Here is a 17,993-nt window from a genome sequence, read left to right as displayed (position 1 = left end):
CTGATTTTCAACTGAAGTTGGAAAGAAAAGATGCTCAAATATTAATGGGGGCAATTAATCAATTCATTAATATGTAAATGTACAATTTACAGAAAATACTGGCAATGAGCCTGGTAAGAGATTTAAAAAGATCCAAAAAAAAAAAAACACAGATATCAACCATTCCACTGTCTAGAAGATCATCTAAAAGTGAAGATTTCAAACAACTTCTAACTTGCCCAGGCCAAGTTCAGCCCAAAAGTTGAATGCAAGATGCTGAAAGCACAACCTTCTAGCTTTTGATGTCAAAGTGCATGAGTCTACCATTAGGAACAGACTGCACTATTTGGATCTACTTGGGTGGATGTCCCAGGCGGAAATCTTGAATGTCCAGAAAGAACATCGAGATAATACTAAAGTTTGCCCATGAACACCTAAGCAAAGACCAGGACTTCTTTCATAATGTGCTCTGGACAGATAAGACATTAGTTATTTGGTCACAGTACCAAAAGACATGTTTGGGTAAAACCAAAGACAGCATTTGACGAGAAGAACTTGATACCAACTGTAAATCCTGGTGTTGCAAATGTTATGGTTTGGGATTTCCATTATTGCATCATGGCCTAGGCAGCTTAATATCTTGGATTCAGCTATAAATTATTGCATCAGAGGGTGCTGTAGGATAATGTAAGGCCATCTGTCAAAAGACTGAAGCTCAACCGAAAGTGGACCTTGCAATATGATCCTTCATATAGCACTAAATCCACCAATGAATGGCTGGAAAGACCAAAATGAGGAGTTCTGGAATGGCCATGTTAAAGTCTGGATCTGAATCCCATCAACATGCTGTAGAGGGGATTTGAAATAAGCAATACATGCAATACACCCCTCAAACATCACACAGCTAAAAGAATTTCACACCAAGTAGTGGGAAAAACGTTCACCCGGTCAATGTCAGAAACTGGTAGTCAGTTTTAGCAAATGATTACTTGAGGTTGTTTCTGCCAAAGAGAGCAATAGGTGTGTTTTCTTGTTCCACAGACAGAAATTATGGATATGTTCATTTTCATTGAATAAATTATTCAAAATCATACTTTCATATTTTTTAATTGCATCATCTTTATTTAAAGATAACGTTTAAATGAACATGAAATCTTGATATGTTCACATATGTTTCAAAGAAAAAACATTTCATGGGGTGTACTTACTTTTTCATATAACTGAGGATAGTTTTCTTTTTTGTCATTATAATTACGCACAATGACATTTGATATGACATCTCATAAAAGCAACAATATATAAAAATAGCTAAAATTTAGATATATACACAAACAGCAATAAAATAAATAATAAAATAAATGAAAATAAATACATAGATTCATTATTCCATTAGGAGAGTTCACCAAAGTGGCTGTGTGTATGTGTGTGTATTAACATTTCAAGAACAAGTTTAAATCAGACATGGTGTCCAATTATTTTATAGGTATGATCACTTGGAATGAACTAAAGGAAAGAAAACTTCTGCATACATAAACATCAAGGGGTGCTGTGTAGGTTCCATTTACCTATTATGTTTTTCCTGTTGTGCATTATCTTCCTTGTTTACTCATTTCTATCTGAATTTACACCATCTGTTGTCAGTGGTTCTCTTTAGGTATAACTCCATTTTTCCTTTCATTTAGCTCCAGCCTGTAAGTGGCAATCTGGAATTGATCTTAGCTGACAGAGAACATCACTCAGACCTTCTAATAATAATAAGTTAAATGAAAGAGAGAGACCATGGGAGACGACACCCCAGTCTATGTCACTACCTTCTGAACGTTTAAAAAACAATTACAATTTTCATGTTGACCTCAAAGACACACCGTCATCACTATTGAATCAATGATCTTGTAAAGATAATAAGCAATGTTAATTAAGACTGTTACACCAGTAATAGTACTGCTTAGCATTGTATCTTAATAAAAAATATAAAATTTTAAATATAATTTAATATGTGGATTTCTTCCTGCTTTCCATATGATCCATTACTCATCTGTTGTGTTCATGTTATTTGTTTTTACTTTTACTATACCACTGTTTTTTTTTTTCATATGAAGCAAATTCTTCAGTGCAGTGGCTCTCAACCTTTAGTATGTACAGTATGTAAGGAGTTGCATGGTGGAAACACTGAGCAATGCTGGGCAAATAAAAAGGGAGATTGAGAGTAAAAGAACCCCACTGCACAAAAGAGTGAGTGAAAAGGTGTTGCAGTGGCAGTTACACCTCAATAAGTATAAAAACACTTAGTTGTTTTTTCAAGGCAAAAAGATTTAATTATTAATAGTTTTCTCCATTTATGTAATTGGTTCAGAAATAAAAAAAAACAAACAAACATCCAAAATATTCTTGTTTTGAGAACACAATAATGTGACTAATCGGCTGTCAGTTGTAGTTGTTTTTGACCATGATCTGTCACCTTTCAATACAAAACCATACATAGCATTGATAAATAAACAGACATTTTCCATTCATTCTTTGCTTATAATGAATATGGCACATGTGCATCCAACCACCCATTAATTTTATGACCAACTTATCCAGTTCTGCATCGCTTGAAGCAGGAGCCTATTCGTCTCCCTTTGAAATCAAACTAATGTTCATTACTGTAACATGTAAAATGGGGCAAACGTGGTGACAGCCCAAATGATGCATATCTGGATTGAATGAGAGCGAACAGGGCACACCCTCCAGTTATGAGTAATTATTGCTTTCTACTCCTGTGGCAATTTCTGGATTAGTTAGTACTCAGGCATAAGTAATAGAATTGTTGGAAATTTTATGTGAGACTGCATGAAAACAACAAAATAAAAGCAGATTTACAGGTATAATAATCTTAAACTGACAAATTCAATTTAATAACAATACCTTTTATTTATAAAGGTACTCTTAAAGTTTGTACAAATGTAAAAAAAAAAGGAGAGAAAGGTTGTGAGAACTAAAGCATCAGGAGTTTGTGACATTTGTAATCTGAGTTAATTTGACTTAAATATTACTCTTCTGTCACTGCTATTATCGAGCTAATGTCTCCTCCATACACTGATGCAGCCTCATACCAGCATAAGTCACAAATCTGACAAGGTGATTCTCTGAATAAGCATATTTGAAAAATGCAGTGTTATAAAAGCATATTTGAAGAGTTTGTGCAAATAAAAAATATCCTGAATTATATAAGTATTCATGAATTGGCATGACAATGATGTAATGAGATGAGATTATTTAACTATTGGTTTTAGGCAGTGTTAATTTTTCAATTACTAGACAGAGACAGTAAATGAATACATTTTAGTACATGCACAGAGTAGATAAATTGGTTTGAGCTTGGTGATCAAGTTAGTGTTTATAAACCCCACACTGACATTCTCCAAAGCCAATAAAACTACCCATTTGTTGTTACCCTGGGGTGAAATTCTCCATCTCTGACACGCATGATATTCAAGCTTTAAACTGAATATTTTTTGTAAATTAAAAGTATGGAAATTTTAGGCTTTCTAGTAGTTTTGATTATCAAACCACACTATTATTCGTACATTAAAAAAATAAAAACATTAGGAGTACATAAGAAAAATTAAAATAGGCACACTTGCAAATCCGATTTATCACCACTGTGTTAAACACCTTCCCATGATATCTAGGGGGTGAGGGGCGCAGATAAAGAAAGTACTTTGTATAGTATTAAATATAAATGTACTCTCCTAATACAACAATAGGCAGCCAAAGTGACTTGCTCCGGGCTACTCTATATGTTAGTCAAATGGGGAACTTAGACCTGAGACTCTGCAGTATTTCCAAAAGTTATTTTGCCCTCGAGAAATTAAGAGGGTCAGCCAGAGAAATTGCACATATAGCACTTTATGCCAACTTATACTGCTAATTAAGGTGTTTTTGGGACAGCTATTTTAAAATTATATTTTTATCGTGGCAGTGCATTCATGTATTTATTTGTTTTTATCATTTAGAAACTATGGGACAGCCAAAGTCTTTAGAGTACCAGCACTTTCCAGTCCATCGTTTCCTGGAAGAGGGCGAATCCTACCTGACACTGGCCGTGGAGATCGCCTTGATAGGGCTGGGTCAACAGCGGATCATGCCAGATGGGTTATATGCCCAGGAGAAGGTGTGTCGTAATGAAGAACAGCTCATTAGCAAATTGCAGGAAATTGACTTGGATGACACACTAGTTAAAATATTCCGGAAACAAGCAGTCTTCCTTTTAGAAGGTAAATTAACAAATTGTTCTACACCTGCCTTTGTTGTTTAGCTACTAGGAAACTGTTGTTGGAAATGGGTACAGCAAAACATGATGCTAGAATCTGGCAGAGTTTTAACGTTGGGTATCGAGTGGTGTTGCTAAATTTGACAGTCTGGCATTCTGCAGGGCTTGCTGGCTGGCGTCTGCAAACATGAAGCTATGCCTTTCTTAGATTTCTTTGCCAAAATCTGTCATCCCCAGCTTGAAAGGACCACACACTTGGGGTCAAGGAATAATTAGGTTCCCATGCTTATTCAATGCAGAATCTCCCTTGAGCAAAGACTGACAGCAATGTGGAATTCTGTGGTAGCTTTCTGATGTGGTCGTCAGACATGGCACATTCAATACAAAATATAATTATAGGGAAGGATGTGCATATGGTTCTGAGTATTTCAGTTTATTTAACAAGAAAGTGTCAAAAATCATTCCACTCGTCTTCAAATCAAACTGTGGTTTATCTGGTCTCAAAATAAAGTTCTCTACTTAGACCAGTGTTTTTAGAGCATTAGGATCTGAGTGAGTGCCTGGGTAGTCCTCAGTGTTTGGGGCCAACCTGGCATTTATTACAAAGCGACCAAAAACACACACACACACACACACACATACACATTTACCATGTTCTCGTATAATGACTTTAAAGTTGGATATCTGTATAAATGTGCACTGTTCAACTCATTTTTCAGTTAGGTCTTAATAATGGGATAACTTGAGCTGCTTTGCAAACTCATGTTTAGTGCTTTTTTGCAGTGTTTTAGGTAGTGGCCCACTTAGACAGTCATCGTCAGATTGTTGGAAGATAAATACTGTGAATAAAAAATGTTTGAAAATTACCCGGTCACTGAGTGCATGTTGCACTTCTAAGGTGGAAAAATTGCTTCCTAAAAATTACTTTAAAATTACTTTGAATTAGTGGGTGAAACTTTGGAAAAAAAAACTACTTTGATTAGCTTATCTTTTTTTGCATATACACAGTTCACACTATTCTGTAACTCTTCCTTTCTCTTCCCAGTGGTGTCACTGTGCTACGTAACAGCTCTAGTGAATCCAGTGAAACTATATTGGACATAGTGCCTTTTATTCTTAATGCCCTTTACAAAGCAGTTCGGATGACACTGCAAGATGAAGATTCAAGAAAAAAAAATGTTACCCAGAGCAAAAAAAGAACAAACTAGTATAAGACACCTATACTTCAGAGCATACAGTAGTAGCATGGGGTTGGGGTGGTTAATTCTTCTAACTTCTCACAGTCCCAAAGTTTCAAAACACTAAAAATGATCTTTCTGCTTAAGCACACCTGCAGTTCGGAAATGTCAGTCGTTTTGTGATCATTAGGAACTTTCTGTCGGAGACATTTTTTTTTTTTTTATGGATTGTTGCTTTTTAAATAATTATCCTTTCACTGAGTTGTTTGTCATTTTGCTCTTACCTTTTGGCTGTATGGTTCAATTGACAATTTTCATGTCTATGTAGAGCTTGCATGCTGTCCCTCTATTACAAATGTCCCAATTTCTGGGTAGTTTTTCTCTTGTTGCTCCAGTTTTTCACTAAATCCCAATGAGTCTGGTAATGGATAAACTCAATGGCATTAGTGTGTATGTGTATGTACAGTACAGTATGTTTGTACCTTTTAGGACAGGCATGTGTCCCATCTAGACACACAAAATCTCGTCATCACAAACCACCGTTAGAAACATTACTTATGGTGCTTTTCCCAGTATTAGAATACTACAGTGTACAACATTGTACTCTTTACTACACTTGTAGTAGAGTTTCCTGATGTTAATTGATATTTGGTTGTATTTGTATGTCTTTTTCTTTGAACCTAGGTGGTCCATACAGTGGTCTTGGGGAGCTCATATACAGAGAGAGCGTTCCAATGCACACCTTTGCCAAGTATCTTTTCACCTCTCTCCTACCTCATGATGCTGAACTGGCATACAAAATTGCACTGAGAGCAATGCGGTAAGTATTTGCACATCCAAAATAGGAAGACAAAAATGGTCCGAATATGGTTGCACATGCTTAGTTGGTTTGACTAAAGGTTGCACATTTTCATCATTTAAGTCACAGCAAACCCAGTAGGGACTGATGCATGAGGTATTTACATTATTATGTTAAAAGGTTTTTTTTTTTTAATTCGGCCTATCAAAGCAGCCACTTTTAATTTTGTAAAGGGGAATACTTTTCATCTGAAATCCTTATTCAAGGGAACTATTTGGGGGCAGTTTTTAATCACAAAGCTGCCTCTGCTGAAACCTTGCTAAATAATTCATTGGCTTTGAAAATGAGATTTTAGAAAATGTGTGAATAATGAATATGCCGCTTTGGATTTAATTCAGGGCCTCCAGAACTGCCACAGATTTGAACAGATATGTCTTTTTCTGCTCTAAAACTCATTATTAAGCAAGTACAGGAACTAGCAACATGTAAAAATATACAAACCTGCATTATGTATTTTGTTCCTTTGTTCAGGTATTCATATATAGATGTGTCTGTGTGTCTCATATTTGTTAGTATTTGGGCATTCCTTTTTGTTAACACAAAATATTATACATTATAAACTGTAAATCTAGCTAGTAATTTACAAGAGGAAACATAACTGCACCATAATTTTTTAGAATAAATAAGAAAGTAAGCATAATAGTAACAGAAAACTGCTGTACTGATTTATCGCAGTTGGACCTTATCGCAACTAAAATGCTTAGATTTGGGGTGGAAAGTGTTGGAAGGGACATGATATAATGCTGCAGGTCATTCCATAGATAAGAGTGTACATGCAGTATATCATAGCTGTAAATTTAGCCAATAAAAATTATATTTTGTAATTATGTGGTAAGTTAAACCAAATTAAATATGTGTAATTCAATTGTCTGTTTTTTTTTTTTTGTTTTCATGTTTGAAATTGATGGCAATAATATTCATACAGTATACAGATTATAGTTTTTTTTTTTATGGCTCATTGGAAAAAAAACATTTATGGATTATTTTGTTCACCTGCTTTGACCACTATGCAGATGCATGGAAACACACAAGTCAATCCAGACAGCAAAGGAAACAGTTGGATTGGGCACAATTTTATCACAGAACACACTCATGAAAGAACCCACATTCACTCATACTGTGTAATGCTAGTTTAGTGGTAGTGTTGTGGAGAAATCATATCAGCTTATGTAGTAGTATATGTGAGGAAATTCTCATAAACACTGAGAGAATGTATAAATTTCATACAGACAGTGATGGGACTCAGAATTAAATCCGCGTCTTTAGCAGTGTTTCCTCTCAGTTCTAAACGGTGTTCCACAACAACACTTCTTAGAATATACATGGTCTGTAATTTAAAATGGAGAATTTTATACAATAGAAAAGTTTAATTATATAGGAAATTGCACCACAAATAATGGTATGTTTTGACGTCACCAGTTTTGCTTCCTGTGTTTCATCCAGTAAGGTACCCAGAATTCTGGGATGCTGTGATCTGTCCACTGATCAGCAATGTGTTACAGTCCCCTTAACTATTCTACAATCCTCTGATGGAATACAAATGCTTCATGAGCAATCCATTGTATGTTACACCACACAGATGGCATGTTAACAAACTTTTATTCAACTGGAGGAGTCCTAATCATAGTATGAAAAGGATGTCCTATTTTATGTTTTTTTAAAAAAAAAATCAAATATTCCTTATGAGAAACTGTCCAAGTCTCCTTCAGATTTTGACAGACATGAATTAAAGCTGTCCATCCTTAATTAATCATTGTTCGCTTTCACTGACTTTTGTAATTAATCCACACCTTTGAGTGTTCTCCTCAAATAGACTTTTCTGATATATTTTTTATGATATAGTATTGTATGCCACAGTGACTTGTAATTTGGTCACTGCAGTGCTGTCATCATTTTTTTCTAGTTACATATGAACTGCATACAGATGACAATTACTTGCTTGTCACCTTAAATTTAACATGGTCAGGCCTCCTGTTATGGTCATAACTAGGGAAGATATAGGAAACAAATTTGGATTAATTTGGTTTTTGTATTCAATGTTTTAGCTTATATCCATCTATTATCCAATCTGCTTTATCCTAACTGCAGGGTCATGGGGGTCTGCTGCAGCCAATCCCAGCCAACACCGTGCACAAGGCAGGAAACAAAACTAGGCAGGGCACCAGCCCACCGCAGGGCATACACGCACACACTAGGGACAATTTAGAAACGCCAATGCACCTAACCTGCATGTCTTTGGACTGTGGGAGAAACCCCACGCAGACATGAGGAGAACATGCAAACTCCACGCAGGAAGCAAACCCAGGTCTCCTAACTGCGAGGCAGCAGCGCTACACACTGGGCCACCATTTTAGCTTATACAGTATGCATCTGCTAAATGGACATAAAAAGACCAGTGGTTTTCTGTTTCCAAGATGTGTTTTAGTGGGCCAACAGAATATATGAGGCTAGCTGTCAAAAAGTAGTACTCTGCACTTCTAAAAGATCTTTTCACCCTTCAGTGTGTTGGTGTCACAAAAGAAATGTTTTTTGTAGAGTTTTTCTTTTCCCCAATATTGCTTATTTCTTTTAAAAAAAAATGTTTTTTTAAGTCATTTAATTTTAAATACAAAAATTGGCATAATGTATTTTGCAGGGATGTCGAAAGTATCAAAATATCTATAGATATTGACCGAAACATTTTCAAACATGTTTCAATGCTCATTTTTCATAGTAACAATTGTACTGTACATTCGATGTTATGAATGAACTTCTGGTTTTCTTTGGCTTTTGATAATTGAGCCTTGTAGGATACCAATATGCATGGCTAGAGTTGCAGCCCCATTTCTTATAGCATATTATTTTTAAATTACAGAAACGTTAATTAATATAAGCCTGTTAGCTCCTGCATTTGAAGCAGGGATAATGTTTGTTGTTTTTTACAGATTAAAAATGTTTTGCTTTGTTTTGTTTCCATTAAGAAAGGGTACTACAATTCTTTTTCCTTGCAGTCCAATTTTATTCTGCACTGTTCATCCAGGTGCAATACTCTTTAGCACCAGGGCTTAATTGCCCCTCAATTTTTAAACCTTTACCATGAAATGTGCTGGCCATAGGATGTTACTTTCTTTTATTTCTTGTAATTTTAAAATTGTATTTCATTACATTTACTATATAACTTTTCAGTGCTCAATTACATGAACAGTGGCGCTATTGCTCTATGCACTCATAAACTCTGCGTATTGCAGTAGAAACTTAATTGTGGAATGGTGATTAAAGTGAAAGTTGACTGGATTTGCTTGGCTGTGATGGCTGCCTTATGAATGAGGTCTGCATGAATGCAACAGCGTGGTGCATTTTTCTTTGAGCTATGTCACGAAAAGCGCTGCTCAGCCCAGCAGTGATTTCAATTTGATGACCGCCCAGTTTCATTATACTGTTGGAGAAACCAGCTCAAAATTAAAATCTGTATACGATCATGACCGCGGCTAGATAGGAACTGTAGATTTTGGGATCAGCTGAAATGCACATAAAGTTAACACCAAGGCTATTGACAACTATTGTAATTAGTTATTCTTGCACTTTAAAAAGTACAATTTCTATTTGTTTTCACCAAAGTAAAGATTTTAATGCATACAGAATTACAAATTATTTAAATACATTTTTTATTGAGTTACATTATGTACTATTTTGGATATTGAAAATAATTTTCTTAGTATTATTGAATTTCTTAATTTTAGTATCCTGACAATCCTAGTGGTTTCATTTGAAATGCATTGCCTTTCTACTAACTGTGTTAACCCTGTTTTCAGTATACCCTCTGTGAATACTGTCTGCTTTCTTAATGCTCAATTTTTTAACAAAAGTTTTTAAAGCAATGGTGTGTAAGCTGTCTGTGCAGTCAAGCTATTTTGTTTTGCAATACCTTTTTCTTTCATGAATGAAAGGTAATGACAACTCTTATTTTCTGTTTTTGTAACTTAAAGAATATATGTGTGTATACATTATATCTATAGCTGTATGTATGTGTTTGTGTGTGTGTGTGTGTGTGTGTATAAATTGTATATAAATAAATAGAATCCCTAGTGCTGAAATTGTGTGACCCCTAGGCCATATAAGCAGAATGCTATGGTGTGGTGATAAATTTCTCTCTCTGCAGTATTTAACCAATTTCAGTTCAATACTGAGTAGAGCTACCTGCTAGCTGTTGTTTACTGCTACATTTATTCTTTTCATTGCTTGATCGTCTAGCGAAATACTTTCAGCTTACTACTTCGGCCTCACATCGCTCTCAGCATTAAATCTTTTGCTGACACTGTTATTCGCCAATAGCAAATTTTTACTCCAAAAATACAGGGTACAGGAAATAAGCTGCCATATCTTCTATTGAATCTATTTTTTAGGCATATTAGAGTTCTTTCCTGTTACTCAGTCATATTTACAAATCAAACTCCTGTCAAAGTAAATCAATAATATTCTTTATACATAGTCTGTATAAATGATGTAAGGAATGAAGTAAACTAATATATTCGTTTACACCATTGCAGTAAATACTGGTGTTCTGTCAAATCATTCATGACATACAACACAGAAAAGGTATTTCTTGCTTGGCTAAGTTCATTGCTTTGTGGTCCATGTAATTTCTAAACATTTTTAGATTTAGAGAGACTACAAATGCATTCTGCTTTCTATAGTTTTTAAAAGGTACAATCAACTTACTGTACTGATGTCACAACAGTTTAACAAAAATTAGTGTGCAAGCTGTATTAATGACAAGCTTTCATAATTAATATTATTTAGGAAATGAATTACCAAGGAAGTTGTAGTCCATCCATCCATCTATCCATTTCTGCTTATCCATTTTAGGGTGGCAGGTGCCTGTAGTACTTGTGTTGAGATTTAATCAGAGGCATGAAACTATGAGGCAGTACACATATGTAATTTCTGCTATACTTTCACAACATATGTAACTGGAGAAACATCAAGTATTGATCACTATAGTTCAATATTTCTTGCTTGTAATGTTCAGGGTACCTGTCAAGTTTTAATAATAGTTTCTGCTTCCTACATAATCCTTTGTAGAGGCACAACCCTTCCTGTATCACTTTCTAACTGAAAACCAGGTCAGTGCAATAGTACCAATGCTGCACAGTAGCAAGGTAACACTGTTCAGTTGACTTTTTTATTTATTTATACATTTTCCTGAGACACAGCAGGGAAGTCTCTTGTGGCAAATGTCAGCAAAGGCTAGAAGTGGAAGACATTCACATGGCAGCTTTGCTTTAGAAAGCATTAATAATTTGTGTGCGTCCTTTTGACATTAGTAGATGAGGCCTCTTGGTTGTGGTTGTGGATACCCATTTGTCATGTTAAAAGTATGTATATATCAAAAGGCTGTCAGGATTAAAAAGGATGTGCCATGGTATGGTCATAGCCTAAAAGACCTGTTGTTTAGAATATGGAAAATATAGAAAGTTATGTTAGATGTACATTTTTTCCCTGTTATCAATTTACAGTTGCATACCCAATATTGCACTTTAAATTCAAACCATCAGTGTGAAGTAAAACTGCCAAGATTTGTTTCTGTACTTGCTTCTAGCAATTTGAAGTAGTACATTACATTTTAGGCACTGGAAGATATCATAAAGACACATTTAAAATATTTTAATAAGAATGCAACCATAGGTTCAGCACAGTTATTAAGATTATTTTACACTTTTGCATCATTTAAATCAAGCTGCATTTTATTTTCTGTAGAGACCTAATATCAATGTCCTTCCAAAATATTACTTGGTTTTAGCCTTTATATGCCCACTATAACATTGTACGTTGCACAAATGCATTCCTGTTTTGAACCAATTTTGTCAAGATTCATCATTACAAAAAAAACTTTTACCTTTGCCATACACATTGCTTTGATTACTAAGCTAAATGTCAAAGAAAGCCAGATCCAGTAAAGCACCGATAGGCACTGAAAAATGCTTGTTTAACCAATGTTTCAAGCCCTTCTTGATTCTTATGTTAATTCCAGATCACTGACCAGCACGCAGCATCTTTGAAATAAGTTTGTATACCATAATATCTGACTTATCAGAGTGATGTTTCCTAGGTGAAAGAATAATTTGTGATAAAATAGTACTCTTGGAATTGCCTGTGCTCTTTCATATTTATTTATGCTATGCCGTTCTGCACACAAAAGATTTTATAATTGCAGTATGTATTTACAGTCCATTGTAAGATGATAAACTTACTAAATTTATCATTAAAACCAACAGCAAAAAATGCAAGTTATAAAAACATCAAAAACCAAGTTATACCACTTACCTACAATTTAATTTATAGCTTGAGGTGATAATTATTTCATCCACTTTACATTTTAGGTAATTAGGTATTTATGGATAGTAATAAGGAAACACTCATGCATCCATTTTCTGACTTGTTTATCCAGTTAAGGGTCACATATGGTCAAAGCCTATTTCAGCAGCACTGGCACAAGGCCAGAAATAGTCATGGTCAGGTTCCCTAGTTCATTTCAGGGTAAAAACTCTCATCCAACCACAAACACGTACACCTTTGGGATATCAGAAGAAAGCAAAGTACCTGGTGAATAACCCACAAAAACATGGGAGAGAACTTGCAGACTCTAAACAGGCAATTTTTAGGCCTGGGATATGAACTGAGGACTATGGGGCTCAGTGTTGAGCAATGTGCAAACACACTGTCAGAACTGTGGCACATTCATCCAATTAATGTACATTGATTAATACAAAAAATGCTTGTCGTATACCACACTGCAATTATTCCAAAAAGCAATTCAGAAAAAACTGTATACTTGGTTTACAACACTTTAAGATGGTGAAGGGATTATCATTTTTTATTTAAATATGAATCAGACTGTAAGGAAATGTTTAGTATTACTTAAAAATAAAATTAATATTAAAATTCATATTTAATGTACTGTTTACTGATATTAAAATATGCATGCATTCTCTACCTCACTTAATTAATTTCATGTTTGGAGGTGGCTAGAACTAGAACATCCTTTGTAATTATATAAAAGCATTAAGTAACAGAAAAGGAAGCTAAGCTAATATGTCTTTATATGCCTCAAGACCAGAAAGTGTGAGTTTACCAGTTTAATATTGAGCCCATAGTGCTTGTCCCATCCTCCCGGTCTTTCCCTTTTCTTATTGTCTTTCTAGTTTGTAGCTTTCTAATTGAGAAAAGGCAAGTTTACAAAATTAGGTAATCTACATAGAAAAATTCAGCATTCTTTGACCTATATATGGTTTGGTCAAATTTTATGTAACACTTGCCTGTCTAAAATAAGTACCAGGAAAATAACATAAAATGTCATTTTGTTCACAAGATGTTAGCTCGTACAATAATTTTAATTTAAATATTTAAACAAAACAAATTTGATAAACAAAGGCGAACACAGTACATTTCATGGTAAATTACATGTTCTTTCTTTTAATTTTCAAAGTACAAATAAGAAAACTCATCTTATTTAAAATGTCTTATGTTGCATTACATTTCATACATGTACTAATAAAATGTACTTAATTTTTCATTCCAATAAATTGTATATCACAAACTTTAGCATCATTACACAGATTATTATAAAATAATGGTGAAATTTACGTATTATTATTAAATTGTATAATATTATAATTTCATTGGTTTTCATTCATCTGCCCTTTTGTAGCTTCAATTGTATGGTTACAAAAAGTATGAAAAAATATCACCTCTTACTTGTTGCCATACTCTCTGAATACATCTGATCTTCTGCAAGCAGAGTCGCACTTGTTCAGGACTGGAATGGGAGACGCCACTAAGAATAAAGAATGCTATAAACTTTTTTTTTTTTTGGCAGCAGGAAAGCTGGTGGGAAAGAATTTGAAAAATAAAATTGGATGAGAAATAAATAATAGAAATATAGAAAAAGACAAATAAAACAAAGTTTTTATATTCATTAACCCCAAATCAGAAAAAGTTGGGACAGTGTGGAAAATGTGAATAAAAAAGGAAAAAAGCAAGTTATAAATTCTCCTCAAATTTTATTTCATTGCAGACAGTATGAACACAAAATAATTCATGTTTTTTTTTGTCAACATCACTTGATTTGTAAATAAATATCCATTCTTGCCATTCAGGCTTGCAACACATTCCAAAAAAAGTTGGGACAGTACAGCATTTACCACTTTGCACAGTTCCCCTGTCTTTTAACAACACTTAAAAGACGTTTAGGCATTGAAGAAATCAAGTGACTAAGTGTTGCAGGTGTTAGTTTGTCCCATTCTTCCTGCAAACAACGTTTTAGGTGCGCAACAGTACAGGGTCTTCGTTGACGCATTTTTCGTTTCAAAATGCGCCAAACATTCTCTATAGGAGACAAATCAGGGCTGCAGGCAGGCCAGTCAAGCATCCGCACCCTCTTCTTATGCAGCCATGCCTTTGTTATGTGTGCAGTATGTGGTTTGGCATTGTCTTGCTGAAATAAGCATGGGCGTCCCTGGAAAAGACGTTGTCTTGAAGGCAGCATTTGTTCCTCCAAAGCTGAGATATACTTCTCAGCATTGATGGTGCCATTGCAGAAGTGCAAGTTACCTTTGCCGAAGGCACTGACACAACCCCATACCATGACAGACCCTTGCTTTTGGACTTGTATATGGTAACAGTCTGGATGGTCCTTTTCCTCTTTGGTCCGCAGCACACGGCGTCCATTTCTTGCAAATAAGATGTGAAAAACCGATTCGTCTGACCACAATACACGTTTCCACTGCACAATGGACCATCCCAGATGCCTTAGAGTCCAGAGAAGTCGACGGCGCTTCTGGACACTATTTATGTAAGGCTTCCTTTTGGCACAGTACAGTTTTAGCTGGCATTTCCTAATGTAACTACGTACTGTAGTGCTTGAGAGTGACTTCCTGAAGTAGTCCTGAGCCCACGCAGTTATCATTTATTGATGAATGACGGTTTTTAATGCAGTGCCCTCTGAGGGCTCGGAGATCGCGGCCATTCAGTTTAGGCTTGCACCCTTGGTCTTTGCGCACAGTAATTTCTCCAGATTCCCTGATTCTTTTCACTATGTTATGCACTGTAGAGGGAGAAATGCCCAAATCTCTTCCTATCTGTCCTTGAGGAACGTTTTCCTTCATCATTTCAAAGATTTTTGCCCGCACTTGGTGGCAAATTGGCGATCCTCTGCCCATCTTTGCTCCTAAAGGAGTAGGCCTTTCCTCGATGCTGCTTTTGTACCGAATCATGCAATCACCTGTTAACATCACCAGTTTCAAATCACATTATTTAGTTATTATACCTCATTACTACCCCTGAATTGCCCCCATCCCAACTTTTTTTGGAATGTGTTGCAAGCCTGAATGGCAAGAATGGATGTTTATTTACAAATCAAATGATGTTGACCAAAAAAAACATGAATTATCTTGGTGTTCATACTGTCTGCAATGAAATAAAAGTTAAGGGAAATTTGTAAATTACTGCTTTGTTTTTTTATTCACATTTTCCACACTGTCCCAACTTTTTCTGATTTGGGGTTGTATAAAGAAAGAAGCTAAATATAAAAAAATGTTAAATATAAGTTTGTCTTTGGTTGGTTAGTTGGTTGGGAGCATACGCAGATATAGAGCATTGTCATTAAAACAATAAAAATATGGAATTTAGAGTATAAATGCAAAGCTGCCCCCACTTTATTAAAGTTAACTTAAAACATTTTTCAGAGGGCTTACAATTTTTCTTTAAGGACTTGGTGTTTCTGTGAGATATCATTATCTTTAGTTCAAGGTTCTAAAATATTTTAGTGTCATAATTCATTATAAGACATAACAGTTTTTTTTATATATTTCCTATTTCCAAATTTCAGCAATAATGTCAACTTACTTATGTGTGCACTTGAAACATTTGCCCAAAAGAAAGCCTTCACCTGCTCATTATGGCCCACCCAGTCTCTTGCAAGCAGACACTTGTTTGAGCAAAATTACTCCTTGCAATTTATCCTGCATTATAAAATGTGTCTGTCATCTATAATATAATACAAGACTCTAGACTATTACTTTGAGTGCTAAAGGCAATTTAAGCTATCTGTTGTTCTTCTAGGTATTAATGAGTACTGTGTTATATGTATAGTTTTTAGAAAACAGAATCCTTAAAAGGCTAATTATTTGCCTAGGGTGAAATTCTGTTTCAGGATCTGCTGAAAAAGTCTATCTTCTTCATAGGTACCAGTCATTTATTTCTTTGTGAATGGCCCAGCCAAGCCCTGTCATGCTGTTAAATACAGTTGTACTAAAGGGCTTGTAACAAAACAGGATTAAATGTGGTCTTCTGTTATCCATGCCCAATTTGAATGGTTTCTCTGAAAGGTATGCAGTATATGATCTTTACCATGTGTATGCCTTTAAATGCCAATTTTAGATTAAGCATTTCTTTTACTTTAGGCTATTTCAGTGAACAATTCTGCTTTGCTGCCACTTAAACCAGGATATGCTGTTGAATCCAAAAACTCTGAACTAAAAAACTGGGTTAGGAGAATCACTGGGGAGTCTCCCTACATCAAACAGTGCAGCCTTGCAGCTCAGAAGCTGAACTTTGAAGTCGCTATATGAGTTCAGATCCTGCATCTTGCGTATACTTCTCATTCTCTGTAATGACAAATAAGTGTGGTTTGCTGAAAATACAGTATACACACACACACACTCACTTTTCTGAGTTTGACTGGACTCCTGTTTTATTGAATGTCTATTAGTTTTTGATTTAAGAGACTGGTAATTTTACCAGTTGCTTTGCATTTTTAGGCAGAAGTAAATTACTTTCAAACCTCTTTCTCAATACCGGCCTAGACTGACCGCACAAAATGATATTGTTGCCGTTACGTATTTTGAGGAAAATATACTGTTTGGTCCCTGGTTGCACACCATATTGTATTTCACTGTTGATTTATTCATTACCAAGTAATTATCTCATTCATTCCAGGATTTTATTTGAAGAGCATATTAACAATGGGTGGTAAGCATTTTTACACACTGCAAGGACTGTTCTGTTCCAATGACAAAGCAAATTGGTTTATACAAAATTCATACCAGAACCAAGTTGATGTTCAAAGCACTCAGTGAAGCTGCTGTATCTTAAACCACAGTGACATTCCAGACTTAGACCAGAGACAATGCTGAATATGATTACTAATTTGACATCTTTCCATTTAACATGCGACATTGCTTAAAAATAGATCAATATAAACTCTATAACCGTGTTGTCAGGGTACTGTAAGTGTAACACTGCTAGTCTTAAAATGCATGTTCAAAGCAGAAATGGAATGTCTAATCTGCCAGGAATTTTCCCACTCATATTTTGGAGAATAGAAGTTTTGGATTTTAAATTAAGCATACTTTCATGAGCCAAAGTGGGCTTTGGAAAGCAGGCTTCATGCAAAAAAGAGAGTATATTTGTGTTTTTTGGCTAAAATCTTATTGTTTTTGTTTCACCCCGAAATGTTATTGGTTAGCTGAAAAAGTCTGCTTATTTTACCTTTTTGACAAAGAAAGGATTTTGACAGGTTGGAGGAGAAAGTGTAGAGAAAGGAAAAAAAACACCCAAAATCCTCTGTGCTCAATCAGTTCAAATATATGCTTAAATAGCACATTTGACTTTAAACAAGACTTACTGTCACATTATACTGTAATAAAATCGGCACCTACAATCCTGCTAGCAATTTTCTAGCATC

At 35.1% G+C, this 17,993-nt stretch overlaps 1 protein-coding gene across 1 annotated transcript in view; it reads left to right on the top strand.

Annotated features, from left to right (window-relative positions):
* zswim6 (zinc finger, SWIM-type containing 6) overlaps nt 1–17,993 on the top strand; it is a 225,317-nt gene that overhangs the window by 194,152 nt on the left and 13,172 nt on the right. Inside the window, exons 9-10 of the mRNA XM_039758708.1 lie at nt 3,978–4,238; nt 6,097–6,232. Of these exons, the coding sequence (XP_039614642.1) occupies nt 3,978–4,238; nt 6,097–6,232 (397 nt within the window). The remainder of the gene's footprint in view (nt 1–3,977; nt 4,239–6,096; nt 6,233–17,993) is intronic.

This window comes from Polypterus senegalus, chromosome 7, assembly GCF_016835505.1.
Source record: "Polypterus senegalus isolate Bchr_013 chromosome 7, ASM1683550v1, whole genome shotgun sequence".
NCBI lineage: Eukaryota > Metazoa > Chordata > Cladistia > Polypteriformes > Polypteridae > Polypterus > Polypterus senegalus.
The sequence above is the reverse complement of the archived record's forward strand: the minus strand, read 5'-3'. Positions and strand labels throughout refer to the sequence as shown.